This window comes from Cariama cristata, unplaced genomic scaffold (genome assembly GCF_000690535.1).
Source record: "Cariama cristata isolate BGI_N322 unplaced genomic scaffold, ASM69053v1 scaffold9485, whole genome shotgun sequence".
Taxonomy (NCBI): domain Eukaryota; kingdom Metazoa; phylum Chordata; class Aves; order Cariamiformes; family Cariamidae; genus Cariama; species Cariama cristata.
Genome location: NW_009615743.1, coordinates 3,073 through 29,944, shown reverse-complemented (window position 1 = coordinate 29,944; position 26,872 = coordinate 3,073). Strand labels below are relative to the sequence as shown.

The 26,872-nt window shown below is 39.9% G+C and overlaps 1 protein-coding gene across 1 annotated transcript in view; it reads right to left on the bottom strand.

Moving 5' to 3' along the window:
• Window positions 1-24,248, bottom strand: part of LOC104161473 (methionine synthase) — a gene marked incomplete at its 3' end in the record, with an annotated part of 25,406 nt that extends 1,158 nt beyond the window's left edge. Inside the window, exons 1-18 of the mRNA XM_009699927.1 lie at window positions 24,040-24,248; window positions 21,413-21,502; window positions 20,543-20,612; window positions 19,304-19,396; window positions 19,104-19,210; window positions 17,762-17,821; window positions 15,441-15,535; window positions 11,866-11,966; window positions 11,459-11,520; window positions 10,553-10,620; window positions 9,399-9,475; window positions 8,147-8,259; window positions 6,581-6,721; window positions 5,615-5,800; window positions 4,850-5,029; window positions 3,735-3,851; window positions 3,495-3,635; window positions 259-348 (exon numbers count right to left, since the gene is read on the bottom strand). Of these exons, the coding sequence (XP_009698229.1) occupies window positions 259-348; window positions 3,495-3,635; window positions 3,735-3,851; window positions 4,850-5,029; window positions 5,615-5,800; window positions 6,581-6,721; window positions 8,147-8,259; window positions 9,399-9,475; window positions 10,553-10,620; window positions 11,459-11,520; window positions 11,866-11,966; window positions 15,441-15,535; window positions 17,762-17,821; window positions 19,104-19,210; window positions 19,304-19,396; window positions 20,543-20,612; window positions 21,413-21,502; window positions 24,040-24,237 (1,989 nt within the window). The remainder of the gene's footprint in view (window positions 1-258; window positions 349-3,494; window positions 3,636-3,734; window positions 3,852-4,849; window positions 5,030-5,614; window positions 5,801-6,580; window positions 6,722-8,146; window positions 8,260-9,398; window positions 9,476-10,552; window positions 10,621-11,458; window positions 11,521-11,865; window positions 11,967-15,440; window positions 15,536-17,761; window positions 17,822-19,103; window positions 19,211-19,303; window positions 19,397-20,542; window positions 20,613-21,412; window positions 21,503-24,039) is intronic.
• Window positions 24,249-26,872: the final 2,624 nt, after the last annotated feature.

The window sequence follows — 26,872 nt, the reverse complement described above, 5'->3', positions numbered from 1 at the left end:
GCAATATGTTTCTACCAACACTGGCGGAATAAAATATTAAGGTTCAAAGACTTCAATTTGTGAAGTTTAAAGACAAATCACCACAATTTCCTCTGTTATTGAAGTTAATTAAATATATTAAATATATTATTATTCATTAATAGCTTTTAAAAGAATGGCAGTTGAAGATTTTTTAAAGCCAGAAGTGTCCCTTAAAGTCTGGGCTGAGATCACATCTCCGAGAGCTGATGGGTAGGACAGTTTTCTGCACAGATTCACCTTTATGAGAGCATATTCCAGCCTTTCCTCCACAGAGCTTTTCCGCCACTCATCAGTCTGTACAACTTTTCTTCCTCCTTGGGCATGATTCTGAAAAGGAAAGACATCTTCTAGGAGCTTTCAATCATAAAAAAGTACAACTACGGACTTTACTTTTAAAAAAGTGAGGACAATTTCAAGTACTCACCCATAAAATAATTTTAGATTATTTGAACAGGGTTTTTTACATACATGCAAATCATATTGCAAACACCTGTGATGCACTACAGACACTTAGGGGGTCTATATCCCAAAGAGTATATACCTCAATGAAGATGTAAACAACAAACAAAGAAGAAGAAAAAAAAAAAAGGGAACAGTTTACTAATTTTCACGTTCTTAAAAATGATGAAATGACTAATCCTAAGGGGTTTACTTCTGGGACCATAATTTAAATTGATTCCTGGCCCACACACAACACTTCATTTTAAAATTCTAATTAATTTGGCACTAATTCAGTTTCTGCTGGCATAGGTTATGTTACTCTGTATCACACATGTGTTTTCAACCAGGCAGCCTACAGAACTACTGTTTCTCATGCACATAGACTGTCCCAAAGCCTCGCATATCCTCTTTGCCCCACATTCACACTCCCCTTTGTTATGAATGCAAAGGCCAAAAGGGCTTCACAATGCTGGAAAACTCGTAAACGCCCACGCCAGGAAGGCTCATGGAAGTGGAAGTGCACCCCATCCATTCCTTCTACCACCACACTTCAGGCAAGTAATTTATTTTCTTCCCTCGGTTATTCAACATAATCTGACATTTTTCAGTCCTTATGAACTTCCTATACTTTTGAGTGCTCCTCAGCAAGTTTTTAAAGATAGAGCCATGCGAAAAGTCATGGAAACAAGATCTCACTCATGGGAATAGAAACCAGAAGAAGTTTTCATTCATGTTTATACAAATGTCAGCTAACTTCACAGCTTCTCGTTGCCAAACCTTATTCCCCTCATAGGTGTAGTCTGTAAGAAGGGAACGAAAGAAGGACGAAAATGTTACCCAGAGAAGTTGTAGAGTCTCCTTCCTTAGTTACATTAAAAACTCGATTGGACATGTCCCTGAGCAACCTGGTCTTGCCGACCCTGCTCTGAGTAGGGGGGTTGTACCAGATGATCTCCAGAGGTCCCTTCCCACCACAGCCCTTCTGTGATTCAACTAAAAGGCACCAAGTGCTCCTCAACCTCTGGCCAGATACTTCAGCAAGGGAACCATTCCAATCTAAAAATAACCCATGAAGCTGTAGGGTGGGCATGCAGGGACCACAGCGGAAAGGATTACATGCAGAACTTTAAAAACAGGATGATTTTACTGCATGCTGAGGATGAAAAAACCTGCCTTTGGAAGCCCAACTCCCATTGCCATAAATGGGACAGTTTCAGTTTGAGAATGTCTGCAGCTATACACTTTATGAAAAATGTTTTTTACTCTCAAACTTCAAATGAAGACTGATCTAAATCTGCAAGGATTAAGTTCCTCATTTTTCCCCACAGGTCTAGCATTCCAGCAACTGGCAAGTACACTACTATTACTTGAAGGAACAAGGAGGAAACTTCCCTGGTGCTCTATTTGAGGTGCGATACTTGAAATGCAACTGCATATTCTATATTGTTTGTATAGAATAAACTGCAGTAATTGGAAATAAAAAGAACATATGCACTTACTGACTAACAAATAAACTTTTCTGTTAAAAAAAAAAAAAAAAGACAACTTTAGACAAAAGAACTTAAGAGTCACTCAATTCCACTGTATCAGAGGAAGGTCTGAATAAGTATTTTGAAATACACCTCAAACTCCAAAACCTGATGTAATAATCCTTCTCACTGGCAGTAAGTGGCTATCTATTTGGACTCTCACATCTGTCCAGAGCCAAGATGAAACTCAAATCAGGATGTTTACCTCCAATGAAAACCTGAATGTTGTAACATTTTATGTTAAATAGAGCTTTTAAAGCTGTTCTGAACCAAGAGTGTCTCTCTTTTTTGCAACCAGGGGCTGTTTTACTCCCACAATAAAACTACCACCATGAATAAGAGCAGTTTCCAACAATGGCTTCCTAAACTTCTAGACCTAGAAGGAGTTGTCATCCACTTCCATTTCTACTTTTCATGCTCCATTTAAATTCACATTCTGCCTTCCACAGAAACACTGCTGAAGCAACCCACTTCTAATTCCCCTTCTTTTTTTCCTTCCTCTTTATGCAACCCTGAATACCCTAATGGTAAAACTCTGCTTATATAGACAGGATCACTCCCAGGTGAACTGCATAGACACTAAGAGCACCATTTAAAATAGCCTAAGCACAAGGGATAGCGAGAGTCCTCCTGTACCGGTTTTCAACATGTTGCCATTGTTCCTAAAAAGCACCCGCCACTGCAGGGCAAACTACAAACTAAATGAAGCTGTGCACAAAAATAATACCTTCAGGAGCTACAAAATGGGCGTGCAAACCTTTTTGTGTGCTTAAATCTAAAAGCCACCTAACCCAGAGAGGTTTTTGCTGTATGTTCTGTTCAGAACAGGATTTCACCAGTTGTCTTATGGCTGATAATCTGGAAACCTTCAAGCGTGTCATCTTTGTCTTTTATCACTGCTGTCATTACAGCATCTAAAAAACACTAAATAGCTGATCCTCACTCTTGACATGAGTTACATGAACTGGAGGTCTATGGCACAGCCAGGAACTGCATGTAACTACTTCACCTTTTACATATACTCCAAGCAAACCATTACTACCAAAGAGACAGGTTTACTCTTTGTCTCCCACAATGCACTTGTCAATTAAGCTCCAGGACTAAGATCTGCTTCGGTTGTGGGTTGGCCTTTCATTTGTTTTTTGTTTGTTAGGGTTTTTTTTTGTTTGGGAGGAGTTTGGGATTTTTTGCTTCTTACTGGTTTTGGATTTGTGATTTTTTAAAAAAAAACCCCATGCAGCTTGGTCTCCTGAAGCATATGAAGAACTCTGCTGCAGGATCTTACAAGGCACCTATGAAATTGGAAAAGCTCAATCTCTCACAGAGTTCACATTTTATTCTATATTAATAAATGAACCACTTGTAGTATCATTAGTAACTTCTAACATCCACTGTTAGATTGACATGTGCAGTTTATAGGCTGTTCTACCTATCATCAGCAGGGAGCTGTTAAAGCCCAGGTGTTAAGCTAACTACTATTCAAAGCTTAAAATTATAAATTACCTGAGCATAATGTAAGAGTTTCTCTGTCGCATCAGGATCTTTGTTCCAGATTAGATTCTCGCACAGCTGCAGCAATTCCTTATGGATATCGTCATACACTGGCAGATTCCCAGCATTCACAATTCCCATGTCCATGCCATACTGAAAAAAATCCATACAGAATCCCCCAGCCAGGGCTGTCAGACATAGCACTGCACATCTGCCAAGTGCAAACATATGGAAGCCAAAAGCACATCATACCTTAATTGCGTGGTAAAGGAACACCCCATGCATTGCTTCTCGAATGGCATCCATTCCTCGAAAGGAGAAAGACAGATTGGAAAGACCTCCGCTTATCCTGGCTCCCGGCAGTGTTTCCTATAGGAGTTGCACAGAGATTTTTAGAAAAGTGCTTTCCAAAAAGGAAACCTAAGCAAAGCATTTACTCCATAAAACAGTTGGCCCCTGAGCTGTGGTGAATTGGCTACACACCCTTTCTCTCTTCCCTGTTCCAGATCTTTCTAGTTACTCAAATTCCTACAAAGTAGTTCAAATCTCTGTAGAAAAAGATACAAGAAAAAGGAAAGATCCAGCCTAGTTACATGTAAGCAACTACCATCGTTTCCATAGTCATAGGTGCTATTCTAAACCTATCAGTTCTCCCACAGCAGTATTCCAGATTTTCCCTATGGAGACCTGCTTACAGCTCTTCCATCCCCTGCTCCCCTGGAAAGAGGAGCAGCCAACCTGCCCGCTTGCGTGTCTCAGGAGTAGGCTGTAGCGAGCAGCTAACCTCAGGGGTGTAGCCTCCCTTCCAGAAGCCCTGCAGTGACAAAATAGCCTGCGGGGTGTTCAAGCCCCAGGCTGCTACTGACAGAGCATCTCCAGATCAAGCAAGTTGCCCTGTGAAACGCAACAATGCACCTTCCTTGGCTGTATTCAGGTGATGCTCTTCACTGCTGTACTTCCTTACACACATTTTGGCTAAATAAAACGTCAGGTTACTGCACAAATCCTTTCCACAGCAACGGAAATTTTATTAATTTAAAAAGGCAGCTTTCGTGTACCATCAAAGAGGTCCTTTTAGCTAAAAGATAAATGTGATTGTTACCTCATTTAATTAATACAGTGTATTTACAATAGAGATAATGGATTGAAATACATTTATAGAACTATTTGAAGTCCCACTGGAAATACAGCTACATTGGGGAATGGCTGCACTTCAGAGGAATAGTCCCCCTTGCTCATTCAAAATGCGTATCATTTTGCATCAGCGTTTTGTTGTTGTTCGGGGGCAGGGGGTGTTTTTCTGTTTTGTGGTGGTTTTTAAATAATCTCAGCAAAATACTTCAAGTTAAAATAAATTTACAACTCACTTTTATGGTTTTAGTAGCATTGATAAAATTCATGGCATACAGGTTATGTTCTTCCATGCCAGTTCCTATGGTCAAAATATTAGGGTCGAATATTATATCATTTGGATTGAATTGCACTTTTTCCACAAGGAGGTGATAAGCTCTGGAACAGATTGCAATCTTGGTTTCTGTTTCTGTTGCCTAGTGGAGAAAAAGAATTCTGATGTGAACCTTACAGACAACTCAAAAAATAAACTCCCCAGAAATCATTTACAGTTCCAGTGACTCAAGACCAAGACTCCGAACATTACAATTATTAGAAAAAGATCATATGTAAGGTTTTTGTATTAAAAATATCACCACACTTGTACCTGGAGTTTTGACTCAACTCATTAAAAACAATTTTGTTCCCCAACATTTCATCATCCTATGCAAAGTTTAATACGGGCGTTTTGACATAACTAAATTATTTCATAAAGATTCCTCTCTTATGCAAAAGTTTCTGAATTTAAAAAAATCTTCCATGAGGAAGGAAGAGTTCAGCATGGCTGAATAGCAAGAGACGTGCTCTTGTGCTAGCAGAGCTACACTTAGAGCAGTACTTGGATTCCTCAAACATGTGAGCAGCATAAGAAATGCTTACATATCAGAGTCAAAACTACTGCTAAGACTATACAGAACTCTTTGAATCACCTACGTCAATGAAACAACAACTTTGTCTTGCACAAGAGTAAGAAAGCCTTGCACTCCAGAAGAAAAATGCCTCTCCTTTAAGGCAACACTCACCTGCCCCATTTCATCAAAAGCCATGACAACCACAGCTGCTCCATACAACTTAATTTTCCTTGCTTTCTCCAAAAAGTCTTCCTCACCTTCCTTCAGACTGATGCTGTTTACAATGCATTTCCCTTGGCAACATTTCAAACCTGCTTCAATCACTGAAAAATTTGAGGAGTCAATGCATAACGGCACCTGTAAATAACAGAGAAGTAAGCCAGGGGAATACATACAAGTTATGAATTCGAGTTCCACATGCTGGTTTTGCCCATTTGGACATAAAAATGCACACAACATTGATCAGCATTTATGAATAAAAAGTTCCCAGATGGTATTTGTAGATTCACTTTGCTTTAAATGCAAAACTCATTTAACTCCTGAGCTTCCATGGCAACTCCATCACACATCATATAGACACCTCTACTTCTCCCTGTATTATGCCTCCTGAGCTTCCATGGCAACTCCATCACATATCATATAGACACCTCTACCTCTCCCTGTATTGTCTTGTGTTTCTGAATTAGATACTCATTTTTAAAGAATGTACATTGCAGAATTATCTTTTAAAACCATTCTATATCCACAGCAATTTTAAGTTTTGTGGAAAGCAATACCATTATGTACCGCCAATATATTCTTTTAAAACCATTCTATATCCACAGCAAATACCATTATGTACTGCCAATATACAGATTAAGGCTCGTAACTGCTGCAAAAGGAACCTGCATTCAGCTTTCCTAACCAATGAAAAGGACTGGCATATATTTAGTTGAAATCAGACAGGGAATGGTAAAACCTCTGTTTCTCCCAAAGGCCTTCCCCATTACAGTACTTTTTCCTCTTGGGGGACACCTACATCTGCTTATCAAGGACCTGAACTGGTTACTAAAGAAATCAATATCAAAATTTTCTGAAAAGCAATTTCCAACTCAATAAAATGTTCTTTATTGTGCTTTGGAGTGACTCAGTTACAACCTTTGCAATATCAGGTTCTGAAGAAATCAAGTTACAAAATCTGGTCATTGCAGCAGGGCCATCCAGCATCCCATCATCCATGTTGATGTCAAGAACCTGGGCCCCCATCTCAACTTGTAATTTGGCTACACTCAGGGCTTCCTAAAGAAGAAAGTCAAAAACCAAAACAACAGTCAGTAGAAAAAAAGCTTAGTCCTTCTCAGGATAACATTTCACTTCTCTAAAATAAGCATGCAGCCAAAAAATTAAAAATTTATAAAACATTCCGTAAGAGAATAAGGAAATGGTCTGTGACCTACAACAACATACAAAAGTTGTTAGTATGGCACAACTGATAACTAATTTGTTCACAAAAACATGACACCAGAGATCTCATGTGCTGGCAGTGTCATTGATTTTAGACAGTTGGTCATATGCTTAATTGAATGATTTAAGACTTGCACGGTAACAAGGACTTCTGACCCCACAAGATTACAGGAAAACAGCCTCCATGATGGTATGAAATAAGAGTTTTGCATCACAAGCTCTGCTGTTTTATAACACAGAGTACTTAATTTTTAGAGGTTGTTCGACATTTTTTCCAGCTGCAGAATAATCACCAAGTGCTAAGAAGGAAATACTAAAGCTTTTCCTCCAGCCCACATAATTATCTGAACACCCATGTCTGTTCGCTTTCTCTTTTTTGTCATTCTGCAGACTGAGGAGACAAAAAAAGAAAAAGGTTTTTAGTTGCTCACAGTCCCTAACAACCCATGTTTAAAGCTCTCTTTCTTTAACACGTCTAACCTGCTTCATGACTTCTAAGAGTTTAAGAGTCAGACTTTCTAAAAAAAAACCCAAAACTAAGGCTTAAATTTTGATTGCATCAACTAGAACAGCAGAGCGCACACTGGGGTACAGCCTCAGCTCTCAAGAAATGTCACTTTACTATTTGTTTGAATGTTACAGTGACAATTTACACCAGTAAAGACTGAGCCCTCCAGCCTTTTCATTTCTGCCCTGCAGCTGTTTCAAGAAAGCAGTTACCTTCTAAGCACCTTCTTCTTTAGCAACTCTCACGTAGCATCCTGGAGTCAGTGATCAAAGTCTATAAAGATTAGATGCAACCATAATGCTGACCAGGATTGGATAAGGGAGGAAAAGAGAGTAAGGGCTGTACAGTGCCACAATCCATCCCAAGTCAGATGTACCCCACATGCTGGAAGGAGGAATTACACGCAATTTCCTTCCTCTCTCCTCTCAAATCCATCCCTGGATACAGCACAGATCAGGACATTTTCTAAACCATTGTCGTCTACGTTAATTCAAAATGGAAAATCATGTTTCCTGTAACGCTTGTGAAAAAAAAAAAAAAGGCCCTGTAAAACCCTTCTCATAAATTCATTAGGAGCTGGTAAGCACAGAAATGAAGGACAGTGAGAAAGTAAACTCTCCTTGATTTCTTACTCTTGTAACTGGTGTAAGATACTGCTTTGTGCCAGCAAAACAAACAACTAATAAAACAGTGCAGTGGAGCAATGAAAAAATCAGAGCATCAGCTATAAAGATAATTGTTAAAATGTATACTTCATAGTTGCCTGCCATGATGAGTTTAGCAAACTTCCGTGATCCTGCAACATTGCAACGTTCACCAATATTAACGAAGTTCGTGTATGGCCCAATCCTGAATGGTTCCAGACCTTAAAAAGATATTTTTGAACATATTCGTAAAAACACAAAAGAAAAAACTGTGTAAGAAAGATAAAATCTCTGTTCTAAACTGTGAAATAGAGGTGTCTCTCTCTTTAAGAATAGTGATTTCTCAGCACAACAGGATGTGCATAAGTCTAATGAGTAACTAGCAAAGAAATGCAACGAAACAACTTCCAACACATATGCCAAAGGTTTCTATCCTTCCTCAATGACAGTCAGTAATTTACATGACCCACAAAAAATAACAGCCAATTTGTCCAATATAAAATGATGCGAAGCTACGATTCTTTGGGCATCTACATGTGTGCATATACACACCTTCTCTCAACTTCCAACTATGTTATCTCATGACCCTACCGTCACCAGACAAGGAGCCCACTGAACTGACTGACAAAAAAGGACAGCTCTTAACCACATACCCAAGTGCAGAGAAACAAGCCAAGTGGGACCCTTGGGCAGTGGGCAACTCAGAGGCAAACAAAGTTCACAGCAGAACAGAATGCATGAAACCACAGGCCAACCATGACTTATTTAACTTACGCTGAATTGATTTGACTTCGAGATTAAAATATCAGACCAAAAAGAGGGTAGTTTTACTTGGATACATCGCCTAGAGGCTTAAAAGAAGGCCTGGCTGAGGAATATACAGATCTAGACTTTGTTAAACCAAAAGACATTCTAGTTCCGTATGTATTGCTGGAACACTGTCCCAGTCCTACTGGATCGACATCTGAGGAGACATAGGGCAGCGCTCTCACAGCAGGAGAACAAGGATCTCATCCCGGCTCTGCCATCAACTGCAGTCAAATTACCTGATCTCTCTGGGCTTGACCGTCCCCTGCTGCAAAGGGAGGGTAAAGGTACTCACTCATCATTACACAGTGTCTGAGACTTGCAGAGTAAAATATGCTGGCTTGGTTATATTATATAAGATTGTAATAAAATGTTTCATTAATCCTTTAGCCAAAGCAGTAAGATTTAGATCTGGTTACACATCCATAAGCTTGCTTGATTCAGGTAGAACCAGAAACTCATAGGGCCGCTCTGAGCAGCAGGAAACAGCAAATAAATTTATAAAGTAAGGTTGCATGAGTCATAAATCTCAAACTGTTACACTCTGTTTTACCTGACAGCAGCATGTATCCTTGAGAGAGAGAAGGTGGAACACGAGGCTTACAGAATTTCACAGCTTCGGCAATTTTCCTGAGTTACAGAAAAAGGAAAGTAAAGAGTAAAGTTTTCAATTAAAATTAAACCGCTCCAGACAAGATTCAAACAGAATATACCAGACATATACCAGCATCTCCAATTTAGCCCTGTAGCAGACAAGACTAATTAGCTAGTTTCACTTTGTGTGGCCACAGGCAAAAACATACACCCAGAAGATCTTATCATAGCTATTTGCAGGGAACATACAAAGCTGAAGATCTATCAAATACAGAATGTGAGATACTATGCCAACAGGATACTTAATGGATATCAGAACCAGTCCTCAACCATGCTGACTCTTACCATATTCACGATTTGCTGAGCTGAGCAATTGCTGATGATTGCAGCAAAAAAAAACCCCAAGGGACAAACATCCTTCTGTGCTGAGATATGTTTCTCAGATGCCGGAATGTCTCACGGTGTTCACATTCACTTTCTCTTCGCTCCAGTCAGGAGCGACACACAGTGTCCTCTACACGTTCACATACCACTTCTTCCCAGTTTGTATCAGGGTAAAAGGAATCACAAGGGCCCCTTCTCTTTCAAGCCCAGGTGAAAAAGGGCAGTTTTCTGACTGACCTGCTTCCAGTGAAAAAGATCTGAAATGCTCCTTCTGGCTGGCCAGGACTAGCACCAGCTGTACAGCATTCCCAGATCTCCTGCTCAGACATTTCCTCCCCACACCCACACACCTTCCTTCCTTCTACCATCAAAGGAAACCTGAAGTTTCACCTTGTGGCTAAGAGTGCCAGAAAGAGAAAGAACTGACGGCGTAAGGGAACAGAGACGGGAAGTCTATTCTATCCAACAGTGAAGAGGGAGGAGTAATTCCAAAACAATTTTAGATGACAGAACAGAGGTATAATCCTTGTTCGAACCATGCCTCTACTCATTCTTCATGACACACACAGCCATGAAAGCCAGGTTATTTCTACTCCATATATTGCTGCTTTTGGCATTCAAGTGATCCATCTTTTCAAGAAACTCTAAGACAAGCCATGGAATATTGCTCCACAGAAGCAGCACTTAATTTACTCCCCAGTGTACCTAAAGTTGTAGCTCATGAGGTACCTGATATGTGCTGGTGTAGTACCACAGCAACCTCCAACTATGTTGACCAAACCATCCAAAGCAAAATTCTGTAAAAGGGAGAGAAAGAGAATTTTGTTTCAGGTTAATAAAGGTAACTTCTATATATACTTTTTATATATATATATACATTCTTATTTTTTTCTCCATATGTTAAGCAATTCAGGGGGATCACAAGAAAAAAAAATTAAATTAAAAAACAATCAGTATTATTTCTTCTCTTCACGATTTGTTTTGAGATGTGGATTCCCAAGGCTAACCAGCAATTTCAACACTTAATTTTAGGAAACTACATTTGAAACTGGCTTATTTTATACTGAAGCCCCAGATGAAAACTTGGATGAGTATCAAAGGCTAGTCATACTGTATTATAAAAGGGAATTAACATGCAGCAGATACTGTGTCCTCGCTGACACTGCAGCTCCAGCCACACAGTTCTGCCTTGCACAGATCAAGTGGCGTGTGGAAGGACACCCTGCACTGGACCACCACCACCACCAGTGGTTCCTATACACACAACTCTGTAAAATTCTGCCAAATTCATAAAAACCACTCAGCTTTTTGAACAATTCCCAAATGTAAAAGTAAGAACATAGGAGTACAAATTAGTAATATCCACAGATCAAGCTGCACAAAAGCTACTTAGTGTAGGACATGAAAGTAATTAAGGTTTTCAGAGTCTCTGAAGTAGTTTTTCCTAACCTGGTACCTCAAATCACTATCATTCAGCAAATTGTCTATAAACAATCCGAATGACATCTAGAGCCATCTGAGGGGGAAAACAAACAAACCAACCAACCACAATATTGTAACAAATACACATGAAACACAAGCAAAGAATTCTTGTCTAATGTCAGATATGACACACTCACAAGAAATATTTCATACCTTCAGATGCCTGGCAGTCACTTCTGGAGTTTCATCATAACCACCAAAAGTATTGGGAAGACCTTGAAACATAATTTTTCTAGTATTACAGTTTGCTTAAAGCCCACAAGAACAGAATTAAATTCCATAAAAGACACATTTAAAGTAGCTACACTTGTATGTGGACTAAAATTCCTCATCACCCTTGCAATCATTACTCAATATATTAATTATGCGAGAGCACATTCTGGGTTCACTGTCATAGAACTAACAGTTACTTTCAGCAGTTTAAAATATTCTTAATCCCTATTTAATAGTAAAAACAATCATCTTTTCAAGCTAATTTGACTCTATTATTGCTAATGAGAGGGAATGGTTTAGTTATGTTTCATCTGCCTGTAAGCATAGGAACACGTGCACCAACACACCTGCGTTGGGGTAACAGATGATGTAGGCTGTTGTACATTTTCCAATTGTTTCAATGAACGGTCGCATTTCAACTGCCCCTAAAGCACAATTTAAGCCGATACTGGAAAATAAATTTTCAAAAATTACCTTGAGGTAAAAACACCTTTTACATACAAAACAGATGAATGTTAATGCTGGCAATTGCTAGCTCCCATAATCATCTACAACAAAACCAACCTGATCTCCAATTTCTTTAATCATCATCATCAATACAGCAAGACTGTGCAAAAGCGGAACTCTCGGGTGGAAGAAAAGCGCAAGGGGGAAGGGGGCTGGACTGGGTTGAACTGGGAACGGTAAATGAAGATTTCATTTCAAAATCCAGGAGGAAAGTGGCAGCATTTTGACAGCAATTGCAGCAACACGACAGCTCTGTATTTTCTAGGTGAGAGAGAGAACAAGTGGAAGGAGAATAACAGACTGGAAAGGAGCCTTGTGCTAGAGGAAAAAGTATGAAGGAGGTTGAAAAAGCAAGAACTGCTTCAAGCCACTAACATTATTTTCTTCTAAAATTATACATAAATCATGTCAACCTTGGAAGAAACCAAGTGCCTCCCTCAAGATGCCTCATGGCAGCACTAAGCTTAGGCAACTGAATCTGCTACATCTTAGTAACCAAGACAGCACTACAGCAGAAGTATTTTTGCATGAATAAGCTTCTCAAACAATTTTATCAGTGTATCTGGTACAATCATGTTTTCTTTCATTCACATAAATGTGACTTGAACTCAAAATGTCTACATTGATATTAAAAAGGGAAATTTCTCTTTCAGAAAGCATGTAAGAGATCTTTTACATATGTTTCCTGATCTCTCTGCACCCTTCTAGAAACCATCTTATGAGCACTGCAAAACTTGAAAGGTGCTCACAGTGGTGCTGGAAAAGGAAGATGTTAAAAAAGAAAAAAAAAGCTTTCTCCTTTCCTGGAATAACGGTCTCAGAGAGGATGCACGCTAACCCACTGAAACAGGAATGGATAATCTCCCAACTCACGGAGCCACAGAGGCTGCTTCGGAGGTAACTAAGTTAATAAAATGCACATATGCCCACTTACTTTCCCAGAGGTCAAAAGCAATAAAGCCCTGCACAGGACTAGGAATTTATTTCAAAGTGGGGGCTCATCCCTCAGGATTTTTGAAGCAAAGCAAGGTAAGAATGGTTAACAAGACTGTTCTTACCAAATGCAGATGAATGCAATGTATTTCCTACCGTTAAGTCATTCGATTTACAAGCTTCCAAGCTCACACTCCCCACACCCTCTTTTTGAGCTCTGTCCTGTATTAGGCAGCTTCATCTCTCCCTTCCACATCTAATATCCCTCTGTCTCTGGTTCTGAGTATAAACTCACCTGTCACACTCTTTACCTCACCTTACCAGAGAGATGCTGTACCAGCAGCCAGTGTATTCAGCAAACAAGCACTTTTTGATGTTCTCACTTCACTTACTAGGTACTGGCCCTCCAGACTGCCTGAATGATTACCCACTACAGGGTTTGCTGACAAATACATCAATGAGCACGACACCATCCAAGCATTACCTGTTTCAAAACCGTCAAGTCAAACTAAGTACAGACACGCACATTCATTCAGAAACAAAAAGCAGCTTCTGTGGTCAGGATCATCTCCCCACAGCACTCAACAGCATCATGAAAGAAAACCTTTGAGAAAAGCAAACTGTTAGCCATGCCTTAAAAGCTAGCAGCCTTGAACCAGACTGCCGGTATGTTATCACTGCTACCCTAGTGTAATAACCATCACACCCTCATCTTAAACATCACCTCTCTCCCTTGCTCATGTCTTCACAGCCGTCACACATCAGCTCCGGTGAAAGCTAAGGCTGTAGGGTGCCCTTGGGACCAGAACAAACACCACATCAGGGCCCAAAACTCAGCGTACGTCTTCTTAATGCTACCACAGTAGACACAATCCCAGAATCCGAAATAACTCAAAGGGAACTCATGCCACATCTGAGCACCTTTCATAGCAAGTGCTTGCCACACATCTTTCAGCACTTACTAAGCACAGTTCACAAGTTCACGAGATACTACCTGTATCTACCGCACACAAAGCACACACTTTTTAGGGACGTCTCCAAACCAAACTGACTTAAAGACAACATATCATCCTCAACAGGACATACAAAACCCAAATGGAAACACGTGAACATGTATAACACGATCCCTAGGATACCAGTATTAATCAGGTTTTTCACAACCCTAAAGCCACTCTGTACCAATTTGGCAACAGAAACAACATTAAATGCAATCTGCTCCCACAACTAAAGCCCTTCTGCCACAGTGCCGTATAGTAGCCTTCACATAAATGAGAAGAGGGCCCTAAGCGTTCAGACCCATAAGATAGCTTTTATGAAATATGGTTTAATAAATTCTTGATTTCTGCTCCAGTGCCCTTCTCTCCTCTTCAGAGGTGAGAGAGTTATGAGAAAGATTATCTGAGACAGACTCACGCCAAATATGGATCACTAGGCTGCGATGCTGAGAGGAGTCAACTACCACCCTGTTCCAAAAGGCTCCATATGTTACTTCTGGAGCACCGTCTGGTCTGGGAAAGTGGAGCCTCAAGGGCAGTCAGGAAAGCTGTGAATGCAGTCTTCTGCTTTTGTATCACCGAGATGACAGACTGCGTGTTTTAGCTGGAATTTTGTTGTAAAAACAAACAATGGCTCATCACAATGTGCATGGCATGCACTGCTAACAGCGAATTAAATGTTTTAAGTTAGAATATTCGGGGGGGGGGGAAGGAATCTATTTCTGTTGTAAGTTTTTGTGTGAAGAACCAACCTGAGAGAAGAAATGGTAAAGAGGGAAGAGGAGGCAAGGAGGAAGTAGAATAGGGCATAGAAACACAGAAGAATAGAGAAACTGGAAATGGTATTCAAATTAACATGCAAAACCTTGCACAATGACCAAAATCTGCTATATTATGCATTTTCACAGACCTTAATCTCATACTTATTTCAACTTTTCTGCCCAAACATTAAAGAAAGCAAGTAAATGGAGGCATCAGAAGCTCTCAAAACAACAATTCACATCCTTGAGAAAAACACTCAGGGAATGTATACATTTTTATGAGAGTTCAGTAAAAAGAACACTGGAATGAAATCTTATGATTTGGTCTTTCAACCCACCCTGAAACATTCTGAGTTGGCACCGCTTCCCTCTAAGGAAGAGAGGTAAACCCTGCCCATACCAGGAATTAGCTCCTTGCACAATCTGAGACAGTAGGAGCTGGAAAACTACGGTTTCAGAATTAATTTTTTTTAACGCTTTGACCTAATTGTGATTTCAGCAACTGTTGCAAACACAAAACTGCAGATTATTCAGAGCAATGTTTTAATAATTCAGCATTCTTTGGAAACATAATTTCTGTTGAGGGAACAACAGCAGAACACGTTAGCAATACATGTGATTGAGTACGATCACAGTTAGTACAGCTCCCATTTAGCTGCAAGCAAGGGGTTAAAATAGAATTACAATCTACAGGTAACTCACTAAGAGAAAGATACGTTTCCTTACCAAAGTGGTTTACTGTGGGAAACACTAATGACAAATGCCTCCCCTGTCTGGCCTGAGAGGGTACGCCCACTCTTATCCACAATGGTTCCAGAAACCTAATTATCAGTTAAACACAGAGAGAAGAGAAGAATTAAATTAACAATAAAATCAAGAATTTAAATGGTTGAACTGCTAAAAGTCAAAGCAGAGGGACCTTTGCTCCACTCAAAGTGATGAGGCACAATCTAAAGACAAAAATTAAACCCTTTCCTCCCTATAAACATTTAAATATTTAGCTAGGGGAAAGGCAAACTTTGACCACTCTTCTTTTTCTCTCTCTCTCTGCCTCAGGAGGAGAAAAAGAAAAAAAAAAAAAAAGGGGAGGGGGGTGGAAGAAAGAAAACTACCATGAACCATTCAGCATCAAGGTAGCATTAGTACCACGATATCATTCCGATGATGGCCTCTGAAACAATCTGCAGTGGTTACCTGTTTAGGCAGCCATCAGCAGTCACAGCTTCTCTCCTCCTCATCCTCCTTACCTCCCCCTTTCTGTTACTTCAGGTCTCAGGACTGCTATTAGGTTGTTTGGCGGTGGTTGGAGGGGGGTGGGAGAGGGGGAGCTGGCTTTAAAAACAAGTTTACTCGTTTTGCTACAAGGGAACATCAGATGTTGCAACTTCATAGTGGAGTAGAACTCTTAACCTGTATAATCATACTTCTTTACTACTATACAGAGAGAGATGAACAAATAAACAATAATGTCTTGACCCCAGAAGAACTAGAAAGCTGAGAATTCAGGAGGCATTTGAATGAGCCAGAAAAGCCTTCCCAAGCCTACAAATCTTTTTTCCAGAAGATGGAATGAGTTTAGAAGACTCCATGCAAAGGTAAATCCACTATTTACTCTAAAACATGCTTTAACATTGATGCTACTTTCCTTCAAACTGCTCAGTCAAGGAAGGTGACCAGGGCAATCCTAGAGAGAGTTGTGCTAAGGGTTGTACTTCTCAACATAACTGAGCTGGAAAAGGAGCAGAGAATGAGGCAATCAAGCTCACTGACCACTCTGTTCAGTACAATGAAGACAAAGTCAACTCTACGAAATCAGAAAACTCTCAATACTAACAGACTTGAACGATAAAGAAGTGGAAACTCATTGCTGATCAAGTACAAAGTTGTGAACACAGGAAAAATTCTCCATAATGTTATCTCCAAACTAGTCTTCACTGCTCAAGAAACTAATTTGAGTAACAAAACAAAGTTATATGAATGCAATTTCAAAGCTCACTAGCAGTAAAGTAAAACGTCAGGAACTACAAAGAAAGAAAAGGACAAGGCAGAGGACATCACTAGGCTATCATACAAATCCCTGCACTTTGACTGCTGTATGCTATTCTAATTCCCCTCTGATTCAAAGAAGTGGAAAGCAAAAATGTGACAAGAATAATGAATGAATGCTATGGAACAGCTAAATAGACAAGGACTCTTCAGGATGAAAAGACGATGACTAAAAGAGGCTCTCAGAGAACCATAAATGCCACGACTACACAGCAAAAGGAACATGGAACAGCTGCTCACTGTCACTAGCAAGAATCAAATGGCAAGATACAAAAGAAGTTATCAGGCAAAATATCCAAAAGTAAGCAAACCTTCAAAACCAGCGCATTCATAAGCTCTGAAAGTTACTGGCAGGTTATTTTGTGGATGCCTGCGTCCCACACAGGTTTGAACATAGGTTCAAGGAAGGAGTAGATGCATTCAACAAAAGGGTACGAACAGATACAAACAGATCAGAAAGCCGGGGCTGCAAACTGCAGGAAACTGGAAGAATACATCAGAACTTTCAAAACAAGCTTATTCTTTTTCTATACCTGTTCCTAAACATTCATGACTGCCCACTGTCAGAAAAAGACAGGTCAGAAAAAGGATACGGAGTCAGACAGACCTTTTCTGATTTCAAATGGCCACTCGTATTCTACTTGAAAACATGGCAGAATTTGCTTAATTTAATCCTTGAAACACTGGTTCTTATTACCCTTAAGGCAGCAAACCTGACAAAACATCATCAGACTTTTCTCTGTGGAAATACACAGAATGAATACACGCTGGAATGAAGCCATTCCTTAGTCTTCAGATTGATAAACTGGACAGAGCTACCGAAGGCCGATTTCATAAAGCTCTTCATGTAAGAATTTTTCCTTTCACAATCATGTGAATAAAGTATGTTTCCAAGACATTTCTTTCTTTCATTTCAAAGCACTTTCATGAACTGCCATCTCAGCTAGTTCACAAATCAACTTAAGTATATGTAAAATACTAAACAAATAATATATACTTACAAATATGGGTCGGGGAGCATACTCTTCCTCAAACAATGTCTGGAGTGCAAAAAGAGCTGCCTATAGAAGAATAAGTTGCAAAATATTAATGGACGTTTCAGGAGTTCCTCAGTTTGTTCGTGGGGTTTTTTTGTTTGCATGGGTTTGCTTTTTTTCTTTTTAAGTATTTTTTATGGTTGTTTATGGAACTTACTACCTCACATGGCCTGCGAGAACTTACTACAATAAACAGGTTTTACTCTTACCCTTAACATCTTCCAGATGTTCCATTTTGGTAACAAGCAGAAAGGAAGTACCATGGTGTAATCAAATAAGAGTAAGACTACTCTGAAACCCAAATCACATCGGCACGTACTTCCCCCTCACGTGTGCAGCACAACCCCCACCCCAAACATGGTTGTATACAATTCTCAGCCCACATCCTCTACCCTTAAATCTGTTTAGACAGGCAGTTTGCAAAGGCTTCTACCCTCCACAAATTTTAACAGTAAGGACTGCAGTGATCCCTTGGAAGGTCCTGAAAATTTCCTGCCTTCTTCGGGTAAGAAAGTTGCATGTGAACATGAGCTCAGCACTGTGTTAAGCCTACAGGATCCTAGTCAAACTGCCGTGATGACTGGTCATACCTGCAAAGGGCAGGTCACACCACTGCACACGTTGATCAGCCTGTGGCAAAAGCCCGAGGAAATGCTGCGTGCGTATCCAGCCAGACTTCTCTACACAAAATTGCCAGACAGTTTTAAGTGCCCTAACAACACTACCACCTGCACCAAGCAGTTATTAGATATAGAAGGTGGTGTCAAAATCACCTGAATTGTGGCATATTTTCACATTTTATTCCTCCTATTTTACCCTTCTAATCCTCTACTCCCAATTGTTCTTTTTCAAAGCTGATGGCAGAGTGTCAGAGTTCCCAAACCCCCCACATTTTAACAGGACTGTCTCACAAGCCCTCCCACGTCTGCATCAGATACCCTGGACATTCCCTCTCCAGGGTGCATCACAAGCATCATTTGGACAGACATGCTTATGCTGAAAAATACAAACATCAGATGCATTTGGAGATGTTTTGCAATACAGCAGAGCTTCTGGGAGTAAGAGGACAGCTGGCACAGACAGCCAGAAAGATACTAACAGCGCATATTAAAAGGCAAAGGAAAAGCTCTGGAAAAGTCTGATTAAAAACTACCTCCTTGTATTCTACCTCTTTGCTATCAACTGAAGAGTCTTTTAATGTATTTCATCAGCAGTAGCTGATAGCTCTTACAAGTACCATGTTGAATTTCCTTAAGTAGTACACCAAATACTTCTATTACTGAGTATTTTTTTCCAGGAGTCTCACCTTGGCATTGGCTGTATCAAATATAGTTTCCACTAACAAGATATCAACTCCTCCATCCAAAAGTCCTTTGGCTTGTTCCTTATAGGCTTCAACCAGTTCATCAAAAGCTGTAAAACAGGAATGATGTTTAATTTCATCTGGAGGTATCTCTTTCAAGACCATTACCTAAGTTAAATAACTTGATGGTTATGAATACTTACTTATGTTCCTATAATCTGGTCTCTCCACAGATGGTGACACAGAGAGTGTCCTGTTTGTTGGACCCATGGCTCCAGCAACATATCTCCTAATTCCTAAACCAAGACACATAAAAAAAAACTTAAAAAGTAAAAACCACAAAAACCACAAAACAATTCACCTCTGGTTTTACAATGACAGCCACGTCAATGTAAAAAACCTCCAAGGACACCAAGACATGAATATCATTCAGGGATGAAGAACTATAAAACAGGAAGTTCCTGTCTTAAATCAAGAGTTTGATCAGCACAAGATTACCCAGCACAGCTGACTTTTTTATTTTAATCCCATCTGGGAAGGCACTCCGTGTATGCACGAGGCAGAAGAACATCTATGAAAGAGGCAATTGGCTCAATTAATTTCTCTTCTAAGTATTATTTGTCTCTGACACAGGAAGCTTCATTCAATTATTTTAAATTCAGAGCATAGAACTGTCCTGACATTTTTCACTAGATAACCTGATTTGAATATTCTGGCATGTGTTCATAAAAACAACCCACTTTTTTTTAAAGCATATTTCAAATCTTACATTTTTATTGCATACTATGAATCACATCAGTAAGGTGTTATCTGGACAGCAGCAGCAGCACTGTTAGCTTAAAATACAGTTTAATGCCAGAACACAAGAGGAAATCACTTGTCTTTGAAAGACAGCATTGTCTACAGCAGTGTAAATGAGCTATAACTCTCTCACGTAAAGCCTGGAAGATAAAAGACTGCACATTTACAGATGATGGTCACATACTAAGCACATTCTAGTAGCTGCTGAGTAAAGTCAAACCACAAGACTTACACTAGGAGTAACTGGTAATCCACATTTACCTACAATCAGCTATCCTAATTCTGTAGTGCAAAGACTTGTGCAATGCAAACTTAAGTAACTTATAACAGTCCCTGCTGAATTGGTTTTCTCTAACATGCATCTGGAAGATGTGTACTGCCTGCAGTCTAAACTCGGCAGGCACAGGATAGCCATCCAGCAGAACACACCAAGGACCAGATCCTGTAAACATGCTGAAATCAGCGTGATACCAAGAGATGTGAAATTGCTACTGTGCCTAAAATGAAGAGTGTGCATGTCTGCAAGTTATGTCCCTGTGATGTAAACTATCAAGCTATCCTCTAGTTAGCAACATTTCAAAGACTGTAGCAAGACAGTCAAAACCACAAATGAGTAAGAAATTAAAATAAATACTGCTTACCTGTCTGAACAGTTACATCATCTGCTGCTTTTCTGGCCACCTTCGCAGAGACTCTGTTTAACTGATATGCCTAGAACAATTACAGAACATTACCAAGTAACCTTTAGTTTCGTACAGTGTAACTCATCCTCAAAGAAACATGCCACTTCCATTCAGCAGCTCGCAGTACGCTCTGAAGGCCCCTAAGCCATACCACATATAAGCACTTGAAAATGAACAGCTCTATACATCTATACAGCAACAGACATACATGGCAGGTCTCATCTCACAAACGCCCCAGCCTACAGCTGCTAATCATAAAATTTCATTCTGTAAGGTACTAATTAAATCCTGCTGAAGTCAACAGAAGCTGAAGAACAAGACTTTGAGGACAAAATTAACCTACTTTTAAATTCACTTTTTATTGAAGTAGCATATTTCCAAGTATTTTCTTTCACATGTTTCTCAAATTCTCAAAACAACACCTAACACATAATAGGTATGACAAATGCAAGCTTGAAAGGACTTCTACATACACCAGCACAAACAACACACAAATAACATCCAGGAAAAATGCAGTTCCATTGTGGTATTTGGTAAGTTGGAAGGACTGAAGCAAAACATCCCTGTTCAGAGAACTGAGACATTCTGTGAATGCCCAAACAAAATCTAGGACAAGATTTTGCCTTCGTCAACAAGAGGCACACTGTGACTGTCACACACAGCAAGTACAATTGTCCACAAATGAGCTACAACTCCACCAGATGGGTCAAGAGGCAGTGTGCAGGCAATAAACACAACACCAACAGACACTGGGACTAAGCTAATCTCAACTGCTAAGACAAAAATTTTGATTAATATTTTAACGTGTAAATAATTTAGCATTCTTACCAAATGCTCAAGGCCATAGTCAGCTTGTGCAACTCGGGTGCTGCTGAAAGTGTTAGTTTCAATGATGTCAGCACCTGACAGCAAGTACTCCTGCAAGACATGAAAGAAAAAAAACTCCAAGACCTCCAGAACTGAGATATGGAACAAAAGCAACCCAACTACTTTGTCTCATACAGTCAACAAAAAGTCACAAATCATCTCCCAACTCAAAGCAGACCAAACTCTGAAGGCCTTACTCAAAGGCACAGGGCCAAAGCAATAAAAGTGTTCCATATAACCAGAGCTTTAGTGTCAGCCACACTTTCTATTAACAGGTGACATTTATAGTCACCTCCGCCACCGAGCCCAGCATCTGGAGCACATTCTAGATTTCTGCACAGGGACATGGTTGGACATGTTCCAATTGCCACCAGCAAGCGAGGGCTGCTGTGGGCAGACTCAGAGAAAGCACTAGTTAAACAACTACAGAGGATTAGAAAATTTAAACATTCTGAAGGGAGTTGTACAACACAGGAGCATACTGGGACAGAATACAAACTTAGGAAAATGATGTTTTGTGCAGATCACATTTAAAGGTTAACTAATGGCCCAGATTCACAAAACAATTAAGCCCTTTGCTCCATTTTGGTTGTCTAATTCCCGCTGAAGTAAACTGAAATCAATGCAAACTGAAATATTTTTGCAGATTCTAGCCTGCATTTTTATAACCTCTATCAGTTGCCCTCCTCCCTCCCTAACTCCTCTTCTTGATCAGGTTAATCCTTAGGTGACCCCTGCACCTTCAATGACATTAAGACATCTGAAGTGCTTAGTAAGTCAAAAATACTGATGTGGCCATTAAACATAAACCACTCAGATTTTCCTATAAGAAGCAGATGAGCTCAGCAGGTCCAACAGGGCAAATAAAGTCTTGATCCAAATGACAGGAGAAAAGAATTACATTTGCTTTAAAACATGTTTTGCTGCAAACTAATATGCTTTCTCTCAACTCCTCCTGGATACATATGGAAATATCTACAAATACTTATATGAAAATATACAAGTTCTTACATGTACACTAATAACCAAGTAATGAAGTTTCTGAAAATCATCTAGACTAAAGACGTTAAACGTGTACAGCTTTGTACTAGCTTTTGTTTAGTTCAGATCTGTCATTTTAGCAAAAATCCTTCAATTTTACTGTCTACCACCCCAGAAGGAAATAATATGCTCAAAGCTGGAAGATCATTTTTGCCCTTGAAATTATATCACCTGTATTACCACTGAATCTTACTCTGCCAGACAAGGTACAGCTAACATTTACTTTTCAAGTTACTGGTATCTGAGAGATCTGACTCACTGGACCGTTAAAAAAAAAAACAAAAACAACCTACAACCATATGTATTGTGGGATTATAGTTACTCTGTAGAAATATTTTCATCTGTTATTTCGAGTTCTGTCCTATTCTCAGAAGAAATAACCACTGGCAGCTATAAAATATGAAGTCACTGCCCAGGGCTCAGAAAGTACCCGACCCAAAAGTTGCTGCAGGCACGGGGACCGCCACAGACTTGTTCTTTTCTTACGCATTTCCTAAAGCACCTACAACTGGCCACTGCAGGGAGGACAGCAGGCTACTTGGTTTGACTCAAAACATTCACTCTCAAGTCACATCGCTATTGCTCTGCTAAACCTGCAAAATCCAACTGTTAAACTGACCGCTACAGCTCAGTTGACAAGTCTAGGGACTAAACAAAATCTACAGATATTTCCTCATGACATTGTTATAGGTCAAAGACTGATTCTTTTCAACTTGGCATTCTTAAAATCCAAAGAATGATAGAATGTAAACATAAAAATACAGATTATATATCAAGTTTAACAAATGTAAGCCAATTATGATTCTAAGCAATGAAATACAGATTTTTTTCATAAATAATTGGAAAACCCCAGAACAGATGTGAGGCTTCAACTGAATATCAACTAGCAGCAACGCTATTCAAGTGTTCTAATTATTACAGTAAGACCTACAAATACCTGCAACTCAAGAAATACGAGACTTAGGAAGTTGTTTTCCAAAGTTTATTTGAAGATAGGAAAATAATAAAATGTTTGCAAACTCCTAATGATCAACCCTAGACTGTTTTATTCTCTGGGTCACAAATTAATATTCTAGGGAAAACTCAAGAATGTGGAAGCACATATATTCATTAGGAAGCCAGTATACTCATTAACTATGGAGAGATATGCTTCAGGTTGCCACATTTAACAGCTCTTTTATACACAATTATAGAAAAACGCATCCAGAATTCAGATATGTCCTACTCAGATGCATTTCAAGTGCTGATTGAGGAGGAGAAAAGGAAAGAAAAAAGAAATAAATCGGAATCTACAATAGAAATGCATCAGGGACGTAAGTTAAAAAGGGATTTAAAAACAACACAGCCTGGGTGACATCAGGAACCAAGACAGAAATGCTGTGCTCACACAACCAGAACAGTCAAATCTGCTCATTCACATGGTTACCTAGCGCGCTCTTCCCTATCCCCAAAAGGCACAGCAGAGCCAGCAGCCTGTGGCATGCAAAAGGGGAGCACAGAGGCCAAATTCTCCTTCCGTCTCTTGTCAAGAAATCAGAACCACCTACCTTGTGTATGTCACAGATTATATCAGGTTGAGTTATACTGAGAAGGTCATTATTGCCTTTCAAAGGCCTGGAATGATCTTTAAATTCATGCCCTCGGAAATCCTCTTCTGACAGGGCATGTTGCTGGATCATGGTACCCATGCCTCCATCCAAAACCATTATCCGCTCCTGCAGAATTGATTCAATTTCATATTCCATGCTTTTCTGGGGATCTGCTGTAAGAAAGAAATCCAGTATTTAAGCAGCTTTGAAATTCCCTACCTATATACTTGTGCAACCTGAGCTCTTCCCTTTTCAGAAACAGAATAAAATAACTAATCCTGTACTGAAATCAAACAGTAATTGGTTTACTTCACCTACAGCTCCAATCACCTGATGTCAGGTAATAGCTGCATCTATCCAAACAGAATTGGACTCAATCTGTCCTTCACCTAAGTAGAGTCACCTGCACACAGTCAGCTGCAGAAAAAAAAAGAGTATCAAAGGTTCACAAGGGCATACATCAAACTCTCGATATCAACTAGTCTCCAACACTGAAAAATGTGACAATTTCTACCACAGCAACATTGGAATAGCACCTCAGAGCCGCTTCTTGGTACCAGACACCATACTGTAAGTGGTACCCAAGTGCAAACCAGAAACAAGTACACTTCATTTTTAAAAAAAGATCTACTTTAATTGCCTATACCACAATGATAGAGAAAGAGAAATAAACTGAGTACGAAAAAACAATTTTTCAACTGGGTCCCAAATTCACATCCTTCTACGATTAGGGTAGTAGATAACGATTTTGCACTTCTCCTAGTGAGCAAATGCGAAGATACACCAACAGATAATAGGCAGGTTTTACTTTCTTTTGCATAAACACAACAAGATCCTCTTCTGCTCCGCAACAATGCCAGAAGAAAACAAATCAGGCAAATCCCATGCTAATTATAACATACTGAATAGGGTAGGCCTAACAATGACTGAAACAGAAAACTAGACATTTCAGAGCTACCATTAGGAATGACGATGCAGTATTGTAATGCTTTAAGATCCCAAAGCCCATCCCAAACATGAAACAAAAAGCCAAAGCTATAATCTGAGAGATTAAAAAAAAACAACAAAACAACCCCCACCACAAAACCCCAACAAAAGTAATCCTACTTTTCTTCTTTAGAACGTATGCAGAATCATTTCAGAACGAAGACACATTTACATGCATCTAGCAAAATAATCAAGCAGCCTGTTTACCAAAACCCCGATTTACACAAGCAGGACCCCACTTATCTTTCACAACCACACAGATGAACAATGTGTCATTCTTCATCCCTCTCCTTCATTCAGCTTGCGCTTACACACTTTGAGCAAACACGTTTTGCATTGTGGTTATGCACTCTCATCAAAACACTTGTAAAAATGAATGGATTTCTAAAGCACAAAAATATCCTTACATCTCATTACAACTTACACACAGAAGTACTTAAAAATCACTGGCAACTGCTAACTGATTTGAGTTTTTTCCTTCTGCATTCTCGCAACACAACTTCTGTTTTGACATCAGTACTGTTAAAAAAAGAATATGCTGGAAAGAAGATGTGGCCAAGAATAAAGTATTACAAGGTTACATTCATACCAACGCTATGGAAAAAACAGCTCTAAATCAGTTGTAGTCTCAGCAAGAAGAGAAGCCAAATAAAATTTGCTCTGTAACAAGCATGAAGCATTTGAAGGGAGATTAAAATACAAAAAAGCAAGCCACCCGCGCTTCAAGTTGAAAGTTTTAACACCACACAGGCAGGCTCAGCAGGTTCTTATACAAGAGCTTAAACCTACTCACATTAAACAATCAAATTATTCATGAACATAGAATCAGTCCTCGAGCTAAAGGCTTTCAGCAGTCAGACCCAAAAAATTGTATCTGAAAGTACGGCTGCAATGCAGACTCCCACGGAGCATAACTCCTGTGCTTTGCAAGAGCTACAACCCAGTGAGAGACACACATCAGAGCTTGCTTTTGCTCTAGTGTCGCCTCCGAAGTCAACCCCTTGACGCCGAGAGCTGCAGCCCAGAGAGCTGAGCAGAGCCATCAGAGCCCTCCCAGAACCCATCCTCCTTTCTAGAGGCTTCTGTCCCTTTTACCTACGTGCTTCCCAACTATCTTCTCATACACACTGGGAAGCAAACAAAGATTTACAGTTTGGTTTTAAATCCTGCACTTCAAGTAGGCTGTTTTGCTTTGTCTACAGCTTGCCCTGCTGAACAGATGCCGCTTCAGTGTATGGTTTTCTGCTCAAAGGAGCACAGACTTCTGCCTCGTCTCTGCTCCCAGCTCCGCAAGAGCCTTATTCTGAAGAAGCTTTCAAAATCTGTGCTTCTCCAGCAGCATCTCAAAAACCTGCAGAAAACAGAGTAGGAATCTTGAAGGTGGCCATCAGCACCAGAGGTACACAGGCTCTACATTTTACAAATGGATGGCGTAGCTCCAAGCCCACCAAAACCCAATTTACCTCCCCTTGCTATGGGTAACACTTGACCCTGCTTCCATCAGGAGCCTACACTACTTGAAGCTGTGCTCTGGCACACGGACGATGCAATTCTCAAGTTGGAAACAAAAGTCTGCAGACAGGTCCAAAAAGACCCCAGAAATCAGACAGGATCGATTCACAAAGCCATGCTAGAAAGTGCTGAACTCTGCCCTTTGGAGAAAAGCAGGGAGGAGGCTGGGAGTCAGCTCTGCTAAACAAGTACTGTCATCTTAATTCAGCATTCAACTCACATAATTCCCCTCTCCAGCACAGACAGGGTGAAAGAGTTTGTTACAGAATAAATGAAAAAAAATGTCTGGAGA